At 45.1% G+C, this 22,918-nt stretch overlaps 2 protein-coding genes across 2 annotated transcripts in view; one reads left to right on the top strand and one right to left on the bottom strand.

Annotated features, from left to right (window-relative positions):
- Window positions 1-9,426, bottom strand: part of LOC135906980 (arylsulfatase B-like) — a 78,601-nt gene extending 69,175 nt beyond the window's left edge. Inside the window, exon 1 of the mRNA XM_070531857.1 lies at window positions 9,289-9,426. Within this exon, the coding sequence (XP_070387958.1) occupies window positions 9,289-9,314 (26 nt within the window). The 5' untranslated portion in view covers window positions 9,315-9,426. The remainder of the gene's footprint in view (window positions 1-9,288) is intronic.
- Window positions 1-22,918, top strand: part of LOC135906967 (ubiquitin-associated protein 1) — a 106,058-nt gene that overhangs the window by 6,174 nt on the left and 76,966 nt on the right. Inside the window, exon 3 of the mRNA XM_070531867.1 lies at window positions 6,887-7,024. The gene's annotated coding sequence lies outside the window, so the exon portion shown is untranslated. The remainder of the gene's footprint in view (window positions 1-6,886; window positions 7,025-22,918) is intronic.

Raw genomic sequence — 22,918 nt, forward strand, 5'->3', positions numbered from 1 at the left:
GCCAGAACCACGTTGCATCTGTAGTAATATAAAGTACATCAAAAGCCAATGATTGTGCAAAACACGAAGTTTTATTGAATCGATTAAGAAACCTTGATTTCCCAAAAATACATAATAAAATGTTTTAGTGAGTTTCTTCAAATAGACATCAACAGTCGTGTGGGGTTCCTCGCGACTGTTCACAAAGCATTGGTGGCAAAGTCATTAGTTAACTGCCAAACAGTTAAAGCAGCTGCTAAACCTTAACAGCAGATTAACACGGTTTACAATAGCATTTTTTTTTAATTCAGAGCCGTTCTTCTCTGTGAAGGTGGATGACCAGCACAGCTGTATATATGCCGGTAAATCTGCTAATAATAAATATGTTTGACGTAGTAGTTCTGCGGAAAACCCGTAAGATGGAGAGATGTAATTATCTTGACTTCGCTTCGCCGTCTGCTAGCCGCCTAGTTAGCTCAGATGGCAGAGCTGCTGCCCCGTAAAGGCGGTGGTCCCGTGCTCGAGTCCAGGACCAGGACGAATTTTTCTTCAACTGCAAGGCTTTTCTTTCAAGGAACCCGTGCGGGTTTCCTTTGTAGCAATTGCTACGTTTGAGTGGGTCTCTCATTTTCCCTTTATTAATAAATATTGTCGCGGGAGGAAAGGCGAGAGAAGTCCACCGGCAGCGAACGACGCCTTAACTGACGTTCACACGTTGTGCTGAAGACTACAACGTCATCTAAATACATGAGACAAGATTGCCACTTTAGGCCAGGTAAAACAGTGTCCATCATTCGTTGAAAAGTTGCGGGCGTAGAACACAAGCTTTTCACGATTGCGCTTATCGACTTCAATCTGACAGTACTTACTGCGCAAGTCCATAGACGAAAAATAGCAGACATGTCGGAGGCGATCTAAGGAGTCATCGATGCGGGGCAATGGGCACGCTTCTGTTTTCTTTTGTGTGTGTGTGACGTGGTTAAGTTTGCGGTAATCCACGCAAAACCATTGGCTGCTCTCTTTCCTTTTCACCAACACAACCGCTGATGCCCACGGACTAGTGGAAGGTTGTATAATATTGTCCTCGAGCATCTGCTTGACTGGGCCACGAAAGGCATCATGCTCCTTCTGGGAAACTGGGTAGGCGTGTTGGTGCACGGACATCACAATCCGCTCAGTGATGATGCGGTGTTTCGTGGGCGGAATCTGTTTTACTCAAGAAGTGGACGCTAATTAATCTTTGAATGAGTTCAGAAGGCTGAGAAGACTCTCCTTCTGCGCCGGCGCTAGGTGCGGGCTCACATCAATGGCACTGGCGGCCTTTACGTCATGGGTACTGCTAACCGATAGTTCTGTCAAATACGCACAGTCTTCTGATGCATCGAAGTGTTCGAAGTGCGCTATAGCACTGCGCTGAAGCAAATCCTGGAGCTCTCCACCAAAGTTCGTTACCATGATCCTCCTTTACTTGCGGTGGAGTTCAACAACGCCTCTCGCAACGCAAAGTTACCGACCTAGTAAGACGGAAAGGTCCCCTTCGGTGATTCCGGGGACATTTTGATCGCACTTGCACTCGACGAACATACTATTCCGTGGTGGTACTGTAGCTGTGCGATGAACGAGACGCATTGCGACACACCACATCCACGGTCACTTCCATATAGGTGCATATATGCTATGTGGTAAAATGCTGACCCTGGCCTCTCAACACACCACTGAAGCTTCTTTCACAGCAAACTCTCGAGCTCTGGCAGGTTCTTAATGAACTCACTCGAGCGATGTTCGTTGAAGGAACAAGGCTGATACAAAAAACAATGGCGCCCATAGAGAAGACTCGCATTTTATTTAGTTGTATATGGCATCTGTAGCTGAAGACACTGAGACCACGATCACGAGCACCGGAACGGTGACTTAAGTGCCACGGCCGCCATGAGAAATGCGATTGGCATGGCGCGGCGGTTTCAGGTAGCGGGCAACTCGCTCTTCATTGACAAGTACGAAGAACCATGCCGCCTGCCGTGTTGCGGTCTTCCGTTACCTGGTCGGTTAGAGCTCCGGAGGGGTGGCACGACGATTTAATTGCTAATGGTTGAGCGATATACATTTTCCTAATTGTTTAGTATTTACAATCCCACTTCATATGCTATATGTTAGTCTGGTATGAAGGTCTTGATATTTGATGTGTTCAATTCACAAGAAAGCCCTAGCAAGTGGGAGCCTGTGGACTTCTGATTGTGATAAGTGGGTTAGAGTGAGCCCGGCTGAGTAGAATTTTGGTGGGTCAGTTCCTTAAGCAAAAACTACATACTATGAGTGAGCCTGAGTTAGTTTCGCTTACTTTCCTGACCTGCGGATGCCTTACTCCTGCGCATTTAGTGCCCACGTAGTACACATATAGCGTGTTAGACAACGTGTATATAGTTTATTGTACTACTACATATTCACCTGCTATCTACATTTCCCTTTACCTGTGCATCCCTTTTCGGCTTGCCCCAGTGAGGAGTATCAGGCTCCAGACACACCTTCGCGGCCTACCTCTCTTTCTTCCCTGTTAATAAAACATCCGGCCTTCCCATCCTCTTTCTTTAAGTCCATGTGTGCTATACATCGACTCAAGGCATTTCATCACCGTATTGTTTTTCTTATTTCGTGTTATTTAATGCGAGGCACAAACGACTCATGCCGGTAGCATAAACAGACATGCGACGGCCTTCTCCCCCTACTCAACGACAGAAACACAAAAAGAAGCACCACAAAAGTTCATCCCCATCCTTGGGATGTTCCAACCAGGCTCGGGTCACACTTTGCAAGAAACACTAGATCGGTCATAAGTACCAAGACCATGCGAAAATATAATACCACTCTGGACTAAATTCAGTTTGGTCATATACATCGTTCACTTCAAGAGTCAATTGAGGAAAATGCGCTGTCGAAGAGATCATATAGGTTCAGCGTTTCGGTCTAACACGCTTGTCTTGGAGACGCTAAGCAGTCTCATAAAAACAAACTACGCCGCCAGACCTACCTGGCAACTTATATCGCATGAAATGAGGATTCATATAAGAGTATTTCTTAAGAGCTCGTTGAAATACATCCCAAAACAAAATGACATCTAAGTAACTCACAAAACAATTTTCAGTAATTTCGGGTACATCGTACAGACGACAATCTTTATCATGGCGCTAAGCTGACATTACGCCAACTGCATTATCAACGAGCGTCACAGTGCGACATACGCATGTATTGACTTCGAGGAACGCACGCTCGCGTTTGTCACTTGACACAAAACTACAGCACAAATACAGCAAGCTTGAGAAGGATCTGCTCCGGAACCGAGACTCCGCCTTCTCCTTTCAGAAACTAAAATAACAGGACGTGGGGATGATACCTACACAACTAAAACAAATGTTCATTTCATCTGTCATTTCTAGCTATAACGGCTCCACCTAGAATCTAAAATAACGGCTTCTCCCAAATAAATCCGGTTATTTCGTGCGCTGTCAAATTACGGAAGCCTCGCGCTCTCAAATTACTGGATGGGTCCGTGCTAATCTCCAGTTGAATTACGATAGTCACCGAACAGAAAAAAAAATACCCGTGGCTGCTGTAATTTGTGACAGTGGTCGATACGCTCGTTTAGCTTAGAAGAGGAAGGATTACCACACTTTTGGTATCTGAACGTAATTAAAGAAGCATCCCACGTTTGCGGTACATTTCGTGCCATAAGTATTCACTGTCGCTTCGATGGAAGGCCAGCCGTATCCAAATTATTCGCTTAACACATCCTGTCAATGTCGTATGCGCTGAGAGAAAATGAGCTCGTAATCGTTGCATTGTAGTGTGGATGTGTGGTTTAGTTTTCATGGAACGATAGAAATGTAATAATGGTTAGTCACGGAACAAAGTGCAAATCTTGAACGCATGTCTTACCTTTTAATGTTCAAGCTTTCCCCATGCGGTGTGACACGTTCTGAAGAGCACTCAAGCGGGTCTCGCGTTTATTATACAGTCTTAAATGCAAGGTATTCTTCAATACGTTACTGTAACCTGCAAGGCTTATGTAAACAAAAGATAACCGTTTATGTTTTCACATTTACTTGCTGTCTTTCAGTGCAGCCACAGAGCGTCGTTTGTGACGCTGTACCATGCCTTCATAGACCTGTTTGCGTGCGTGCGTACGTGCGGGCGTCATTTCAGCAGATGAGCAATCGATAGTACAATCGTAATTGGTCTTCTTAGGCACGCCCAGGTTTAGTGTCGAGTGTTTATTTATTCTGTTTGTTTGCTTGTTTCTTTGCACCGGCAATCAAAGTCGGATAATTATATGATATAAGTAAATAATATGCTTCGCACGCGCGTCAGTCACCTGCTCTGGGTTCACCTGCTCCCCGGGAGCAGGTGGACCCAGCCTTGCAGAGATTGCCGGCAATTGCTAAAGCCACCTATCAACCACGATATGGTCTGAAACACTGTGCAATTCAGCTAACAAAACCACCCTGTCTATTCCATCTCCTGCTGCGAAGGAAGAGGAAGTAGGTGGGCGAAGATTCACGGATCGTCAACGAGAAAGCGCGACTGACAGATATCAAAAACAAGGAGACCACTACGTTGCGCGTTTTCCAAACTACGACGACCCACGCCGCTCACCATTCACTTCCCTGCCCTGCATCACAAAGAACTTTAGGAAGAGCCGAAGCAGATCTCTCCTGAGTATCCAATCTCCTAACTAGGACAGAACAGAAATTACCCGAACTTTTCTTATCATTCACGAATTTGGGCTCATTCTACAATATTACGAATGTTCAGTCAAGTTTTGCGAAAAATTTGACGTCGAAAGGAGGGGTGGCACAATATTAGAAAAAATGAGTACAAGAAAGAAATTATTATGATAACGGCGCTGCCCTCTTCGTGGCATCCCAAGACGCCACATGCCAGAAGAGTAATTGCTTTGAAAAAGTTTATCCAGACAAATTCCAAAACCACGTCAAAACGGCAACAACAAGGTCGCTGAAAAACACACTGTGCTCTAAAGACAATGTCCTGCTTGCCACTTTGTGCTGTTCTTAGTTTTCCGCTGCTTGTGAAATTAGGTATCCCACAAAAAGCGTGTGCCCAGCTGGGCAAACATAAAAAAAATATTACGCTCTATTCTTCCTGTTCTTCTCTTCCTCACCCTCCTTCTTTGTCTCATAGGAGGGCTTACTTTCTCTTTTCTTTCTTTTTCTTTTATTTTACGAATTTTAACTTTCACAAGTTCCTAGGTATGGACTATAAATGATACCGCCTGTGAAACAAAGCCAGTTAGTGAAGCGGGCTTCTCCCCGAAACTATTCTTACTGTGGGGAACGCAGCTTTAACCCTTTAGTGCACCTTGTTGCATTTACGCAACATTCTGATGAACGGCGTTAAAAACCGAAGCAAAGTCAGTTTCGAGCTTCCTGTACATGTTGTTGCATATCCGCAACATTGGTCTGTAAAACGCGGCACCTTGTGCTGCATTCTGTGCTAATTCTTTGCATCTTCTACCAAAACAAACGTGGCGGAGGCTGCGCGCGCCCAGGAGCAGTGATATAGGTAAGTTTTACAAATTGTAAATGCATTTCTCCATACGACAAAGCGCAAAAAAAATTGTTACGCTATGCTCCACATCTTTCTGACTCTGTAGGTTCAAAAAAATATTGTAATTTCGGAATAGTTTGTTCCTGGCGACAGAACGTTGCTATGTTGCACAAATGCAACAACGTGTACATGGTTTATTTTCTTCGGAATAATGAAATGGCTTCGAAACGCTGGTATGGCCTAGAAATTCCTCCCGATAGTGAAGGCAGTGACTATTTAATTAGCCACGACAGCCAGGAGTGTAAGTCCGTTTCGATGTAATATGTGGACAAGATGTTCTCTGGTCAAATTTCCTTTTTTTCTTTTCAAAAGTACGCTGTGCCTCCGCACGTACGTTGCCGTGTCACGTCGTCACGGGCACAGCTTTACGTCTGTGCTTCGATGTTCTACATTTTGTCAATAACCCGAAAACACTGTATTGTTTCCTGGCTGGACGGGAATCTGCATGACGTACTGCACGAAGTGTAGGAACCACATGTGCTGCACAAACATGTACAAGTGCTTCTTTTTGTTCCATTTGTTCCACACTAAATCATAGGTGCACCAATGATTGTCTTGTGCAAATAAGCATCTGAGTATGAATCGCACTAAATCTATCTTTTACTTTCAACTTCTTTATTTGCACGTTGTTGCAAATATGCAACATACCCTTTTTCTGCAAATTGAAACCACAGACATTCGCTAAAGTAAGTTTCCATGGGAGTGCAGGTACTATTATGCTTCCCTACAACCCCATGAATAATATTTTGAGGAAACAAAAAATTGTGCAGTAAAGGGTTAAAGAAAGCGCGCACGGAGGGACAGCTTTTCATTCGTGTCGCAAGGAGCTTGCAGTCTTGCCTACCGTGAAACATCACGATGCGCATTTTCCTTCAATGTAAAAGAATCTGTGCATACATTCCGGTGCGACATGGGGGTCACAAAAGATAATTTTGCGTGCTTAGTCCGTACCTTAAGGTTTCCGGACCCATGCTGTTACGTCCACTTGCTGTCAATAAATAGCACATGTTTCGGCAATTTTCGAAACCCAGGCCACGTCATCAGCAATGCTGTCTTTAAGTAAATAGCCCCGTGAAAATATAAAAGCTTTCTTTTAGACAACTGAACTTGCTGATATTTTGTTTCGTTCTCCAATCGAAATTCGAAGTTTTGGATGTCATTTGAATAATTTTCGGGAATATCTCCAAAGCTGCATACACCCAATAAAAATGTTTGTTCTCTGCCTCATCCAAATAAAAACCAATTTCGAAAATAAATTATGTATTTACCTTTTTCCTACTCGTCACAGGTGCGGATCGCAAATTATGTGTCGATAACGCAGCATGGTGCAAGCTTGACTTTTGAGGTTGCAACCCCTCAATTCTTTCACAAGTGTTTGGAACTGAGTGCAATGAATGCTGTTTGGCTCAGGAGAAAACAAGAAACTGTAAGTTGAACTGGACTTCGGCATTTACCACACCGTTTGTCAAACTAATATCAACATCAGAAGCAGTCATGGGATATTTTATCTGTGCCGTGTAGGTGCAGTGCTCAAAATAGCCGCTGATTTTATAATTGATTTAATTGCACATCCCAGACAAAATAGACGTCGCATTTCGCCATGGGTAAAAAAAGATATATTGTTCTGTGAAGCACCGTATGCCGTAAACCACAAGATATAAATCAGCAAAACAAAGGATAAACCAAGTAAAAAAAGAAATAGTACCTGCAGCTACTGCTGCCAACTTTAGAAAAATTTCCCAAGATCTGGCATTGTATGTTTTGTTCAGAGAACTCGGCGTGTGCACCCGTGCCACTTCCTCGTCTTATTTTCTTGCGAAATCTCGCGCTCAGAGGCGCATTCTTAGACTGCCCTATCTCCGGGACCAGCCCGCTTTCCTCAGCACTTTTCTCAAATCACGCAACGTAGCCTTGTGCAACGTTGTGCAGACTTCGTGATAGCGCAAGTTAATCTTGCTTTAACATTTCTTTGTCTGAGCACAAATGCAGTCGTCGTTTTAACATCCACGTAAAATAGCCATATGTATGTACGACTGTATAACACATAGTCGCTGTTGACGTCATAATCTGTATTTTCCTCACCTACGCTCGTCTAGTACCTATGTAGAACCCAACAATCGTCATGTCAAAGGCTCGCGTCGAACTACCGGCGTAGAAATCATGTGACTGCCGTCATACGATCGCCTACAACGTGGTTGTCATCGTGCTGCTATAGTCACACACGTACGCTCGCCCGAGCCACAAGCACAACTACTCAATTTACAAGAACACGTTCGTCCTCCTGGTATTGTTTTGCGGAACCCGAAACCTTGCTGGATGGTCAGGTACCTGCAAAATGCTTCGCATAACAATTACTACCACAGTGCGTGAGATCTGCACAATTTTTTACTCACTTTCTTTAGAGCGCAGCTCTTAAAAGCCCGTTGCAGCGTTGAGCGTCGGCGTGCTAAGACGTCCGTCTGCCTACCTCAGCATAGCCGAGTGAACGAGCACAGCGAAGGATGAGAGGGTGAACGCGGAGCCCAGCGGCGGAACGCGAGGAAGAAAGCGAGGAAGCCACCTTGAAGCACTCCCGCGGCTGCGCACCGTGTCATCCGCGGCAGCGGCGGCGGCGGCCGAGTGGGGCAAAGAAAAACAAGAACCAGAAAGCTCGCCTTCGTACATAGCGTTCGCCGCAAGCGTTTCCCAGTAAAGATTACGGTTGCATAAGCTCCAGTTGCCAAGAAGCAGCAACTGTGTGGCCCGTCTATACATACCACTGCGCATCACGGCTCTGCCACTCGGTGCAGTGATCGGTGCGATGCTTCGACATATCGCGAAATGAAAACGCATATAGAGCTGCGCTCGAATTTAGCATTAGGGAGTATCGTGACCGTCGGTGAATTTCTTTCTCTAGTCATTGTGAATTTTCTTTTGTTCGTCCATTTATGCAAGAAGCGCTCTGTGGCTGTTGGAGTGAGGATCCGGCTGCAACTGTGCACGTGGCGGCTGCGCGCGGTTGCCCGGTCGTATATTGAGAGCGATCTGCGTTGGGGGCAGAGTCTAAGTGCGTCGGTGGCTCTTAGCTTTGTGCATGCTGTGTGTTCTCGGCGCTCAATTTTCGCTGAAGCGATATACAGCACGAATGTCACTTCGCTTGCTTCTGCTGCCGCGTTTCCTCACGCCACCGTTTCGATAGCGAGTTTCCGCGGTCATCGGGTCATATGCGATCATGTTTACTTGTGCGCGCGTGACACCATACTTGTTAATTTATTTAATGTACCTATGTTTACAAGTTTATACGGCCAATAAAACTACTATCCTTACTTCGTATGGCTGTCTGCTAATATGCTATCGCAATCGATGATTTGCCTTTCGGGCGAAACTTCGTCTATTTTTTCGTTTCTTCTAAATTTTGGGACGTTTCAATATCCTTATTTCTCTACTTGTGTCCCATTGTATGTTTATCGGTCTTCTCATCGAGCAATTATCCGCTACTTCTTTTTCTTAGTCCAGTAGATTTCATTGTTTGGTACCACACAAACACGAGCATATGCCATGCCTTTTTTAATGTACTTTTGACCATTCCATTTCCATTCCAGTGAACTTGCCAGTATCTAGCATTCAACAAGTTCATAGACCAAAACTTCACGACATTAGCCAGGGAGCGCACGCGGGCGAGCATCTCACTACGCGCTTTCTGCTACTCACCGAACGCCGTAGCAAAGACGCCGCATCTGAAATCTTGTTCGCGAAAGTGCTTGCTGCACACCCGAGTTGTCGATGGCTCCTTGCCGGTTCTATGTTCCGCCACCGAAACTTCACGCATAGAGCAACATATTAAACGACAAGAGCGGACCCTCGAACCCTTTCGCGGCCGAGCTATGGAGCTTCGCCGTTTCCACTAGGTGGCAGAGCACATCAAGAAAAATGCGGCTGTGGCTGCGGCTGCAGCTAGCGGCTTGACAGGCGGCATGACCACTGGGCACGACCCAACATGTGCGAAGCCTGGTCAGTCTGTTTCTGCAAAACCCACCTGAGCATCGTTGTTGGGTTCTTCTGCCAGCGTCTGCTTCGTCGCAGTTTCATGGTAAGGCCACAGCAAGTTCTTTTGCGAGCTGTTAACGACTTATTCTCTTCGCATTTCGTTAGGTCACTGTTAGCCGCATGAACGAGTGACGGCGGCCTTGCAGCCATGAACAGCTGCTGCCGATTTGCTACGCTGACTTTCATTTCATATTCTTTTCTTTTTATGCACAGCAATGAGCGGTGATGCTAGCAATAACAGTGATGCGGCAGCGTCCGAGCTGCGTGGCACGTTCGATACAATGACGAAGTTAGAAAATAAAATAAAATGGTTCGTTAAGAAATGCGGCCTATGAACACATGCCGTTCGGGGCAGAGAGATTCAAGTTACGCGCAGCGACTGCTGAACAAGTATGGTGCTCCACTTTTGCAAAATAAATGTAGCTATTTCTAAGGCGGTATGCGTGTAATATTTGCAGTATTGCAATAATGCGCTCTCCCTCTCAACCTCTGTAGCAGGCTATGTGCGCTCGAGCGTTGTTAGCTGTTCTGCATTGGGCTGAAGATACGTGTTTTCATGTCTTAATTCTACGTATTGCAGGAATCTCCACCATTTCCTCAAGATACACTGTACAGCCAAAGGACATCATGCATACTAAAGGGCAAAATTCCAAGTATCATAAGGCGATTGCAAGGCATCGAAGACAACATGTGAAGACCCCCCCAACACAAAGGTCTTAATTGCAGCGGTTTAATGACGGACACACTGGCTTACACATTCGAGATGAGGATGTTGGTGCTTGCTCAATTATTTTTGCAGCCATTTTATTTCGGCACGCTACCATTAACATAATTTTGCGGCCCTAATTCACCCTTTTTCGCAGAAGTACAAGAAAAAATGTCATATCTTTTTTTCCTTCTAAAACAATCCCATTTTGAGCAAATTAATTGCTGTTGTGTATGTGGAGTTTTTTTTTTCATTATTTGGATGGTTGCAACACGTTTGCTATGTGTTTTGCTTGTGCAAGGTTATTGCCATCACGCCATTAATTTCCGACTATTCTCCATTATACCGGTGTCACACGACCACTTTCGATCGCGATCAAGTCCGATCCGAATTGAAATTCTCGACTTCTATTGGCTCCATCGCGCAGCTTGCGCAAAAGAACCAATCGCGACCGAGAAATTCAAATCGGATTGGGCTTGATCGCGTTTAAAAGTGCCCCGTGAGAAACCCGTATTACTTGCATCTCGCTGTTTCTTCCCGTTTTCATGTATCTGCCTCTTACAATCTTGCTGCAATAAATTGTTGTCTGCTATTTTTGTGTTCTTGACTGTGCAGCAAGTTGATTTATATTTAAGGAACACGGCACATTTATTTACGATACACCTTTTGTCTTGAGTTACTAGACGTACAATATCATAAGCGATAAAGTTCTACTTCCTCAACAGTCGGCATGATTGTTGCGCTAAGTTACAGCTTGAAACAGCAAATATTAATTTAAATGAAACTAACATGAGTGAAACACCTTTGCGCGCTCGTCGTCACAACATAAAAACAGCGGCACAAGCGCCTGCATGAAATCATTCGATTTAAGCAAAGGTATGGGTCACACACAAAAAAAATACAAGAAACAAAACTGAAATTAGAGCCTCAGAGATTCGGCGGCGTGCGCGACCGTCTAGGAGGCTGGTGCGTTTCGCCGATTCCGCTAGGTGCGCTAAGAGCCAAAGTCGGCCGCAGGCGTGTCCACTCTTTACGTTTACTATGTTACTCTCTGCTTTATGCAGCTTCATGTCCTGCCGGTACGTGCGAAGGCTGACACCGGGCACCGATACACAAACCCAAAAAAGTGGGCACCGCAGTATCGTGTGGTGCCCAGGGACACAATGCACAGTTGCATGAGGCCTGTTTTATAAAAGACACTGCCAGTGGTTTCGCTCGCTAGCCGCCTGCCTTCATTCACCCCCGTTCTATAGTTCATAAGGGCGTGTCCCCCGAATTCAAGAGGAACAGAAGTGCTCCTGCATTTTGGGCACAGACTGCACAATTCTTCGCAGGCACCCATTTAGTGTAAGCGAAGAATTGGCGTGCAACCTTCAAACTGCAGCTGCTTGTTGCGAGCGTGATGTTTATAACTCGACTTCTTCGTATACTTGGCGTCGCCGACAACTTTCGAGAAACGAGACATCCAATGCTTTCTGCTCACAATGCGAAATAAATTCGGTTTAATGCACTATCATTCACTGCCGCTATGATGGCTGAAGATTCCGGTGTGCTGTGATCGCTCATACAATTGCACTAATTGTTCGCAAGGCGCTGGCAGAAAAGTTGGGTATATTGCAGAGTATACTTCAAATCAGAAAACTGTTTAGTGAGGCACATTTGTGATTTCCGTGCCCGTGTTGATACTCCTGGTGTGTGCACACAGCGCCGAAAAACTCTATGTGGAAGAAAATTACATCGACGCATAAAAAAAAAGAAGCAAGATCTCACAGACTTGTTGGTTACGATCGCCTGCGATGTACCATTTGCCAAAATACGCTTAGTTCTTAATTATCATGCGAGGCACCTAATATCATAGTGCCTCCTATAGAACCGCCGCTGTCGGTGAGCCCTCGTGAACCAGAGGTTTGCGGTGTACAGCCTGCATAATTACTCTGTCCGTATTCATTGTAGAAAGTACGCCTAATAGTCGTGTTCTTAAGTGTTTCATTCTTTCAGTTAACTTCGCATGGCTTCTCGGCAACCTATTCGTGACTCTAGAACACTTGACGGATGTACGTTTTCAGTTTTTTTTATCTTTTTTCACCATAAAGGCGTGCTCTTTTCAACCGTTTCTTCTCAGTTGCCGCTGCGTCAAGTTCCGTTTTTAGTCGCAGTTACAACCATATGAATAAACAGACACGGAATCCAAAGGTAACAAAGTAAGTTAATTTTCGTTTAATTGAAACGTAAAAAAAATGCAAGAAGAAGAGAAATGCAAATAAAAGAGAGGACACCTTTATACAAGTGGCAAGATATCCCACACCTTCCACATTACGCGTGCGATACCAATGAAGCTGCCGTGGCGGTCATTATCTCGTTCATTTTCCGTGGTGTCATGAGGTACACGCTTGATGCCACGAGGTATCATACGAGTGTTCACTGGCCAATTAGAGGCTCCTAAGCTCACGTACTGGGACGCCTGCGGTTTAATGGATATTAACATCCGCCGCCCTGGCCATGAGCGGCGCTCTCTGCCACCACCAGAGCTTATCTTGCACATACGCACGTGCCTAAGAAAGTAGACAAGAGAATGGAAACTGCTGCTCAAGTCAGACGACGGTCCTAGTTCCATGCACTTTTCCTTCGACCGACTTGTGTCGTGGATCATGTATGGGTTCGATTTGCAGAATTCTTCTGCACCCAGGTGGACAACAAATTGCGCTGAGGTTACCGCACGCCCGCCAATGCTATATGACAAATTCGACGACCCGCGGCCAGGCTCAGCGACCTGATTAAAACGCGTTTACTGCGGGAAACATTCGCGCCTTAGAATGCGTTCATTTTGCTTCAGCAGCATAAGGACAATTAAGTATGCAGCGCGCATTTATTTCCCCGAAGCTATAACAAAAAAAATGCAAGCGCTCTTTTCGACTACGTTGGCGTCGGTCCATATGCTCTGCAGCCATACAATATAGTACGCAAAACGCCCTTCCTCTGACAGCCTGAAACCATCTGTGAGAACAGGGTACAGCGACCGGCGCACACGCACCAATATAATGAACAGATTCATTCTGCGATTCAGAATGAAAATACCAGCATCCGGCGAAAAGAGTGAACACGTGAACAATCAATGAACTGCGACATCCTTTTATTTACACGAGTGCTGCAGACCATGCAGGAAGTGCAGAGACGATTTGGTATGCATGATATACATAAAAGCGGGAAAGAAACAAAAACTGCTTCTACGGAACGTCAGTCGTAGTAACTATATGTTAAACGCGGAACACAGCATAATTTAAAGGCGATAGCACTCTCGAGAGTGGCCGAGACCGATGCGAACGCCAGCAAAAATGTTTAACCAGAGCCGATGACCACCGAAGCTTGGACTTTAAAAAAAATGTTTTCTTTTTTTTTTTTACCACTGCCGTTAATTGAAGTGCAGGCACAGGTGAAGAGCACTGCGTTAGATGGTATTCAAAATTTCAAACACTGCCGAAACCATTTTTAAATGTCCCTCTTAAGGCGATTATTTTTGCTAAGTGCATCCGATTTTCAGTCATAACTCCGAAAATCTTTTTACAAGTTCAGGGAGCGTCCATGATTGTGCTGTGCCTAGTTTTACGTCGCTTTACTGAAGTTCAGAGAACACCGCCCGCTCAAAACCTTATCTTCAAGCCGCACCGAGGTTGGGGCAGGTACGAAACATGCATGGGGTGTTAACGACCATATATATTCCTGATATACTCTCTCTCTCTCTCTCTTTCTCTCTCTCCTAATATGCTCCTTCATATTGTTTCGGCATTGAATATTAACCTTGGCCTACCGAGCTTACTTTTGCGAAGCTTCACGTCTGTGTCACTTCCAGATAATTTTCTCCTGTAAGTTTTCTCTGAAAGACGAGCTTATTTCACAACCATCATCATCATCATCATTTCTTAAACCCTTAAGGACCCTTTACAGGGTATTACATAAGGGGGGGGGGGAGTCATAGATATACATAAGTGAAAGATGTTACATCAAGAATGAATTGAAATAGCGCAGGTTAAATAATGCAGCAAAACAAAATAGGAGTACAGGCAACTTCATATGCAACAACACTTGGAATGAAAAGAGAGATCGTTCAATTGTAGTTTCCAAAATGTGAAAGCAACTGCTCTTTAAATTCTTCAGGATCATGCTCCCTGACAATTGAATCTGGGAGTGCATTCCATTCCTGGATTGCTGTGGGTAAAAATGATTTATTGAAGGCAGCAGTTGATCCATACAGGCGCTGTAAACTGAGTGAATTGAACAGGCGTCGTGACGAACGTGCTGGTGGTAGAAGAAGTGATTCGCGCAGATGTTGAAAATGGTAGTACAACTTTTGGAATAAGCATAGGCGTGCTATCTTGTGTCGATAGACTAATGTGGGTAAATTGAGCGATGACTTAATACTACTGATACTAGTTTTGTAGTCATATTGTGAAGATATGAATCGAGCAGCACGGTTCTGGACCGATTCTATTGCATTGGTTATCACTTATTACCACTGTCACTATCACTTATTATCACGCTTATTATCACTGTGCATAAATAACCAACATTAAATCATCATTGCTATTCGAAATACTAATGTCCTTGAACTCCTTTACACCTAAAACTTGCTCGGACTCGAACCGCCTTCCTCGTTCCACTGCCACCGTCGAAGATACCGCGTCGTTCAAAGCCGCCAATATTGAGATTTTCTTTTTGTAATGTTCTGCATTTAATTGTTTTTATGGTCATAAATGTTACCATTAGCACTCGTATTGTTAACTGCCGTTGTATTTTCAGTCAGCATTGTTGCGTTCTGTTGTGCTGTATTTTGCCAAAAATATGTACCCACCCGTCCGTTATGACCCATGTCTTCTGAGGATAAATAAATAAACGTAATTTATGGTTGGTCACCATGCGCGCTGGACGTACCTGCATTCTGAAATAAATTTGTGGACTGGAGGATTAAGGCTATGACGTAATTTTCTTCACCGAAATTTGTAAGGAGTCGCCTTCATGAATGCTTACGAAAATGTATGCGAGGCTCTGCTATCGTAAACACCAGAGACCAGCGGAGCTGGGGGAAGGCCAGTAAACTAGTGCCAAACCGCACACAATACACACGAGCGCCGGCAACGCGTCCCTGCAGCGTCCGCCAAAGGTGTCTACTACGGCGTCCGCGATTCATGTGGCCAACGCCGTAGAGGACGCCGCGGTTGTCTCCACCAACATCCTCTAGAAAACTCTAGATCTAAACTTAAGGCATTCTGGCTATACCCTCTCCCCCTGAGCTACGTCACGCAAAAGAGACCCACATAGATGTTCCGTTGCACATAGATGCATAGTTGAACAGATGGCCCGCAGAGCTTAGAGAGTGTTCCAAGATTATTTCATTTATGCAAAACTATTTTAGCACTGCTTTATTAAAAAGCCCGTCCGTAAGAAAATGAAATGGCTCAACCTCAGGAATGAGAACGAATTCCGGATACATGATGACAGGGAGCATGGCTTATATTGAAAAGTCACGGTGCTGCCCCCTTCTTCATAGTAGCTTCTTTGCCTTGGTTCTAGGATAATAGGATAATAGGATAAATAGGATGTAGGATAATAGGATAAATAGGATGTATTTCTCATTTGTTGCCATTGTGTACTGACGATGCCACCCGCATAGGTGGCGAAACGTCTATGTTTTTGTTATTTTTTGTTAAGTAAAGCCAGTGAAAACAACACTTTGAAGCATGATTTCCCTGGCTTTTGGACCATTTTCTCACTTGGTTCTACCGTCGGCGCCAAAGAGTTTGCCGTCCATGCGACCACAAAAGTTTTTCAACAAAATGTTAGCACTGCTTTATAACACATATCTCATGACAACTTCCCTGGTGTACCCGTCTTCACGTTCGGGACACGTGTATTTATTCCAGTCTAGATTAGGCTTTCAACGAATAATTTCACTTTCGAGGCATTATTACATACAGTACTGCAATCCACATATTTACAACACTTCAAATGAGTTTAGCAGTGCAGATACAAAACATATTCGCGCAACCATTTACAAAGAAACAGTGGCCTTATTCCGCAGAGTTCCAGTTTTCCTCTTCTTTGCCTTAGCATTGGCACCCAATATTCTGTCATTGATCTTGCGGAAACATGAACACATGATTTTTCGGCCCCGGTTTGTAATTGCTCCAGCAATTGGGCACGCAGCACTTATTAGGCGTATCCTGGCATGAACGTAATCCTCATTCCGCGGCAATGAAGGCCTGTGGGACACACAAGCGCAGAGACTACATGCACAATTCACGTCTAGAAGAAAGTGCGCTAGGAAGCATGTCATAGCATGCCAGGACTTTTGTAACCCCGAAGCTATCCAAGGAGCGGCAGGGTTCCCGGAACTAATCGAATTGTTATCGCCGTTCAGGAGAGCACGTTGTTGGGCGAGTCGGTCGTACATACTTAAAGAAGGTAATTGCGCTAAAAAAGACACGGACGAGTAAGGACATGGACGGGCGCAACGCCCGTCCATGTCCTTACTCGTCCGTGTCTTTTTTAGCGCAATTCCCTTCTTTAAGTATGTTATCGCCGTCGTCGTCCACTCGGTCTTCCGCGCCTCATTTTCAACACAGGTGCGCCACTCGTACCTTCGTAGCATGCCGCACGGAACTTCTATGTGGGCCTCTTTTTGGGTGACGCAGCTCAGGGGGAGAGGGTACAGCCTGAAGGTCTGACGTTCTCTAGAGGGTGTTGGCCAAGATGGACCTTGTCCGGGCTGGTTCTCGCTCACGCATGCGAGATTGAACTGCGTTCGCCGGATCACCATCACACGATTTCACTCGTACGGAACCTCACGGTGACGGTGACGGCATATTTCCGACATAACATGGTTGCCAGGTATCAGTGACCATTGTCTGCTTTCATTTAAAGTTTGCCTCGAGTGACCTAAACCGATTAAAAAGATCAAGACATTAAGAAATTATAACAAGGCTGACTTTCTTTCAATTAATAATCAACTCGCATTGTTCCTTGATGAATACTTGCGTGAATTTGAATTCCGTAATGACCAGTCAAACTGGTGTATCTTTGTTAATAAAGTGACTGAATTAACAGATAGTCACATCCCTGTTTACACGATCACCTCTAATCTAAAAAATCATAGCAGAATCGTCAGCTAAAACGCTTGTCTAATAAAAGAAAGCGCCTGTTTAAATCAGCTAAACTAAGCCGTAGCAATGCTCGTTGGTCAGCCTACAAACAGATCGCCGCTGAATACGCGCAGATCCTAAAAGACGCCAAAGATAACTGCCTAAGCAGCACATTGCCTTCCATGCTTAAAACTAAGCCTAAACAATTTTGGCGCAAGGTTAATTTTAAAGATGATAATATAATAGCACTCAGTGACCTTAATGGTGACGCTATACCGGCCGGAGTACTAAACGTACTCCGGCCTATACCGAACGGAGTACTAAACGAAGTTTTCGCAAAACATTTTTCGTTACCCAGAAATTCCACTCCACCACACCTACGACCATATGACTATGATGTAATGTTCCCTCTTACTATCAGCTATGATGGTGTCGCAAGCCTCATTAGGTCACTAAAACCATCCTCTGCGCCGGGTAGTGATCAGATTAATGTGAAATTCCTTCAAAGCACAGTTTGCTACACACCAATCATCTTAACTAATATTTTCCAGCAATCATTGCACGATGGTTTGCTCCCATCCGAGTGGAAAGTCGGGAAGGTAATTCCAATCTATAAATCAGGCAATAAGCATTGCCCTCTAAATTACAGACCAATTTCGCTCACAAGTATACCTCGTAAGATACTAGAGCATATCTTGGCTTCTCACCTAGCTACTTTTTTGGAGTCGCATTCATTTTTCGCACCATCGCAGCATGGATTTCGCAAATCATACTCGTGTGAAACTTCCCTAACACTTTTTGTACACAAACTAAACACCAGTCTTGACAATAGGTTCTTGGCTGACTGCATTTTTCTTGACTTTTCTAACGCCTTTGACAAAGTGTGTCACATACTGCTCATTTATAAATTACGACTACTCAAGCTCGATCCCTGCATTTTAATCTAACCGTTCTCAGTTTGTTTCAGCTACGGCGCGAATTCTGAAGAATGCACAGTCCATTCTGGTGCACCGCAGGGCTCAGTCCTCGGTCCTCTTCTTTTCCTCATCCGTTCATTTGTTTGCCGATGATTGCGTAATTTTCCGAGAAATAACAGGTCCAAACGACGACGCTCTTCTCCAAGCTGACATTAACGCCGTCTTTGAGTGATGTAATACATGGCTTACGAACTAAGCATTAAAAAATGCAAATTCATGCCAGTGTCTAGAAAGATTACTAGTTAACCCGTTTATCACTTAAATAATGCACTACTCGACAGCGTATCTTCATATAAGTACTTCGGAGTTCACATCAGTAGCAATATAACCTGGAATACTTACATCTCTCATGTTGTCTGCAACGCTAATCGCATGCGCGGATATCTCCGTCGTAACTTTGCGAAATCGCCTTCGTCTCTCAAACTAATGCTACATGAAACGCTCATTCCCCATAAGTTAGAATATGCCGCTTCAGTTTGTGATCCGCCTTATAATAATTTGATACATTCGCTTGAAATGGTGCAAAATAATTCGGTGCGTTTTACACTCTCTAATTACAGTCGGATCGCGAACATCACGGTAATTAAAGCTACCCTTAAACTACCTACGCTAGCTTCTCGACGTACGATGCATCGCTTAAGCCTTTTTCACAAACTGTATCATCATCCTATACCTGCGCGATTTACTAATACTTCCTCCCCATTACGTTGCGCACCGTCTGGATCATGCTCATAAACTTGGCATTCCGTTGTGTATAACAGAATCATTCCTACAGTCCTACATACCACGCACATCAAATGATTGGAATTGGCTTCCCAAATTGGTAGTAATAATTTCAGATCATGAAAAATTTGACTTCATTAACCAATGCATTGTAACGTATTGTTGTATTCTGCCTCTTTATAGCTATTATTGTAAAATTAGAAACACTGGACTGCTTCTTTGTATATATAGCTTTTTTTGTAACATGTATTCCACCTCTTCATAACTATTATCGCATAATTAGAAACATTGTGCTGCTTCTTGTAGTTAAAATCTTGTTGTTTTTCTCTATTTTATACCACTCCCTTCTACAATGTCTGTTGACCCTGAGGGTATCATAAATAAATAAATAATTCACGCAACGTGAATAGCCATGAACCTTACAGGACTATGAGTCGTTGCATTTTTTGCCTGCTTACGGGGGTATGAGCCATTGCTCACGGGGGTATGAGCCATTGATGACGACAGTTTTCAACATGTTGTTCTGTATGTTGTATGCGTGGTTAGACAGAGTTTAAGCATTGTTCGTTTCACTTTGCTGAGTGCTTGTAGCATCTGCATTATGGGGCTATGAGCCATTGTATCTTTTGCTTGCTTACGGGAGCATGAATGCTTACTGAGGTATGAGCCAATGATGATGATAGTTTTTGTTCACGGATAAAAAAAATGCACGGAATCGTAGCCATATACAGCTTCGCTGTATTAAGGCCAGAACTTAGTAAGAGCCCACATGATGGCCAGACATTGTTTTACTGTCACAGTGTAAAATGTATCGGCTTTCGTAGGCGTACGACTTGCATAAGCCTCGAGATATTCAGGAGACCCTTGTTTGCGCTGGGAAGAACAGCGCCGAGGCCAACCCCGCTGGCATCTGTGTGCACTACAGAAGGGGCTAACGGAGATGTTAGCAAACCAGGGAGTGTTGTGAAGGGCTCGTCGCACTACGACGACTACGAAGTGAGCGGCCCGTTGCTGTTAAGCAGCTTCGTCGGGGGCGATATGATGGCGGTGAAATTGCGAACGTAAGTAACAGCAGAGACCTGTGAAAGTGCGCAATTCTTTGATGGACGTCGGCTGAGGGAAATCGGTGACGGCCCGAAGTTTGGCTGGATCGGGGAGAATTCCATCCTTGGATATGACGTAACCTGAAATTGTCAGTTGCCGAGCTGCAAATCGGCACTTCTTTAGATTTCGTTGCAGGCAAGCGTTTATTAAACGCATCAAAACACACCGGAGCCGTTGAAAGTGCGTGGTGCAGTCAGGAGCAAAAACAAGAACGTCATCAATATAGCCCAAACACGTGTGCCACTTCAAGCCGCCCAGAACTGTGTTCATCGTGCGCTCAAAAGTTCCCGGTGCATTACAAAGTCCAAAAGACATTACGTTAAATTCGTATAAGCCGTCAGGTGTGACAAAAGCTGTCTTCCGCCAATCGGAGTGTGCCACAAGTAGTTACAGATACCCAGAGCGCAAAGCTAGATGTGAAAAGAATTCTGCACCTTGTCCTTTGCTGGGCCGTCGATGCGCAGCAAAGGACATCCTTGCGAATGATATTGTGAAGACGCCGGTAGTCCACACAGGACTGCACAGAACAATCTTTCTTCGTAACAAGGACGCTAGTAGATGCACATGGATTGTTGGAAGGTCATATCACCTCGCGGTGAAGCATGCCGTCGACTTATTCATTGAGTACACGACGCTCTGCAGGAAATACGCGATACGGACGTTGCCGCAATGGTGGTTGCGAGCCAGTGTGGATGCGATGTGAAAAAATTGCGTCCGACCCAGGGAAGATTGCCCTACGTCGAAAAAAGAACGAAATTCTTATAAGAGGCGCAAAAGCTGAGACCGCTGGACCTGTGTAAGGTCATCGGCAAGAGAAGAAGCGAACACATCCCTGAGCGATAGCCACACGTGTACACAACAGTGATACTGGAACTAGTACAGAAATGTCTATCGAGCACGTCCATAAATTGCACGTCTTCATTGGCTCGTAGCCTAATTTCTCTAAAATTTTAGATCCAAGTAGGCTACGAGCCAATGAAGACGTGCAATTTATGGACGTGCTCGATAGACATTGCTGCGTCTCAAGGCATTCCGGCCGACGGCTAGGGGCGAAGGGAGAGAAGCATTTCTCTTCTGACGTTCATTGACTGGTGTTTTTAATAAAGTTCTTCCTCCTCCTCTTCATTGGCTTCTACAGTGGCAAGACATTCCCCTCGGAGCAGCATCATGGGATATGGGAACGGGCTGCAAGCGAAAACGTTGCTGTGACCCTGCGTGATGTCCACTGTCGCAAAAGATAGCAGCAGACCTTTGCGACTGAGAAAGCGGTCAGATGGAGACAGTAGTGCAACAGCGTCTGTGATCCGGCTGCAGTACATGGGCACGACCGTTGATGCTTTCGGAGGAACGTGGGTGCCGGCTTGGACAAGTAGTTTACTCGAAAGCGAATTGTCGGTGAGCGGCAAATCTAACATCGGCGAGAGTTCTATTCCGGCCCGTACGCAATGGACAACGACATTGTGGCGCGAGAGAAAATCCCAGCCGAGGATAACGTCACGAGAGAATGAGGACAGGATGATGCATTCTATGGCACACAGGACGTCGTAAATGACAACACGAGAAGTACTGAGGGGTGGCTATGCTCAACACTATCTGTGCTGAGGGGCAGCCCAGAAAGAAGCGTCGTCACTTTCAGAAGTAAGCGGCAAAGCTTAGCGTCTATAACACATACGGCGGCTCCTGCGTCCACTGGTACAGATGCGCGAACACCGTCAACAAACGCTTCGATTACGTTCGAGGGACTGCGTTGAGGACTTTCACACTTCGACGGGGTCGCAACCCTTGCCGCTTCGACTGCGACGACTAGATTTCCTCGTCCCGAGTTATGGGGCGAGGTCGCATTGGTGACAGTGAGCGACGGCGACGAGACGGTTAACGGCGGGTAGTTATAGCGTCGGGCGCAATGTCGGTGACATAGACAACGGAAGAGTTTGTTGCCCAGTTTTGCGGGATCGTCCCATTTGTTGTGGGCGTCTAACCTCTCATACGTCGTGAGTCCTCCACGTCGGTGTCGTCCGCGCCGCTGAAAATGGCAGGGTCTATGTGGCGAGGTACACCAGAGCAAATGACTAATTGAGGAGGCCCTTGCTGGGAAGAAGTAGGAGGTGTTCGCTGGGATGCAGGCATGGTTGAGCGTAGGTTATGGGATCGAAGTTCCAGTATTGACGCTGTATGCTGAGGCACTCTACACCACTTGTAAAGGTGTTTATTAGTCACCAGCGTTTGGGCCGACCGTCAGAGCACGGCACGGACTCTCAGCACCAACGGCGTTCCCCGAGCAAGAGCGCTGGAGCGGATGGCCCAGTATAACGTTCCTCTTCGCTACTATTTTATTTACCTTATTGCAATATCTTTATGGCTGCATGCTATATGAGCACATGGATAGCCCTGGCCAATTGTGAGCGTTGATTAATTGACTGTAATGCGAATGTAAAAGGAGTGTTTGGCCAGTGCTATTGGTAAAAGGGAAAGGAGAAGGAGAAACAACACATCAGATGTGCAATTCTGTACATGGTCAAATTACGCCATATATTGTCAATTTCGCCATCAGTTGATTGGTACAGAGGGCTGCTACGGCCTCTGATTGGCTCAAAATCCCGCTATTACAAAATTTGGCAATATGGCGGAAGTCTAAAATGTCCAGAATAGCA

This window comes from Dermacentor albipictus, chromosome 1 (genome assembly GCF_038994185.2).
Source record: "Dermacentor albipictus isolate Rhodes 1998 colony chromosome 1, USDA_Dalb.pri_finalv2, whole genome shotgun sequence".
NCBI classification, from domain to species: Eukaryota; Metazoa; Arthropoda; class Arachnida; order Ixodida; family Ixodidae; genus Dermacentor; species Dermacentor albipictus.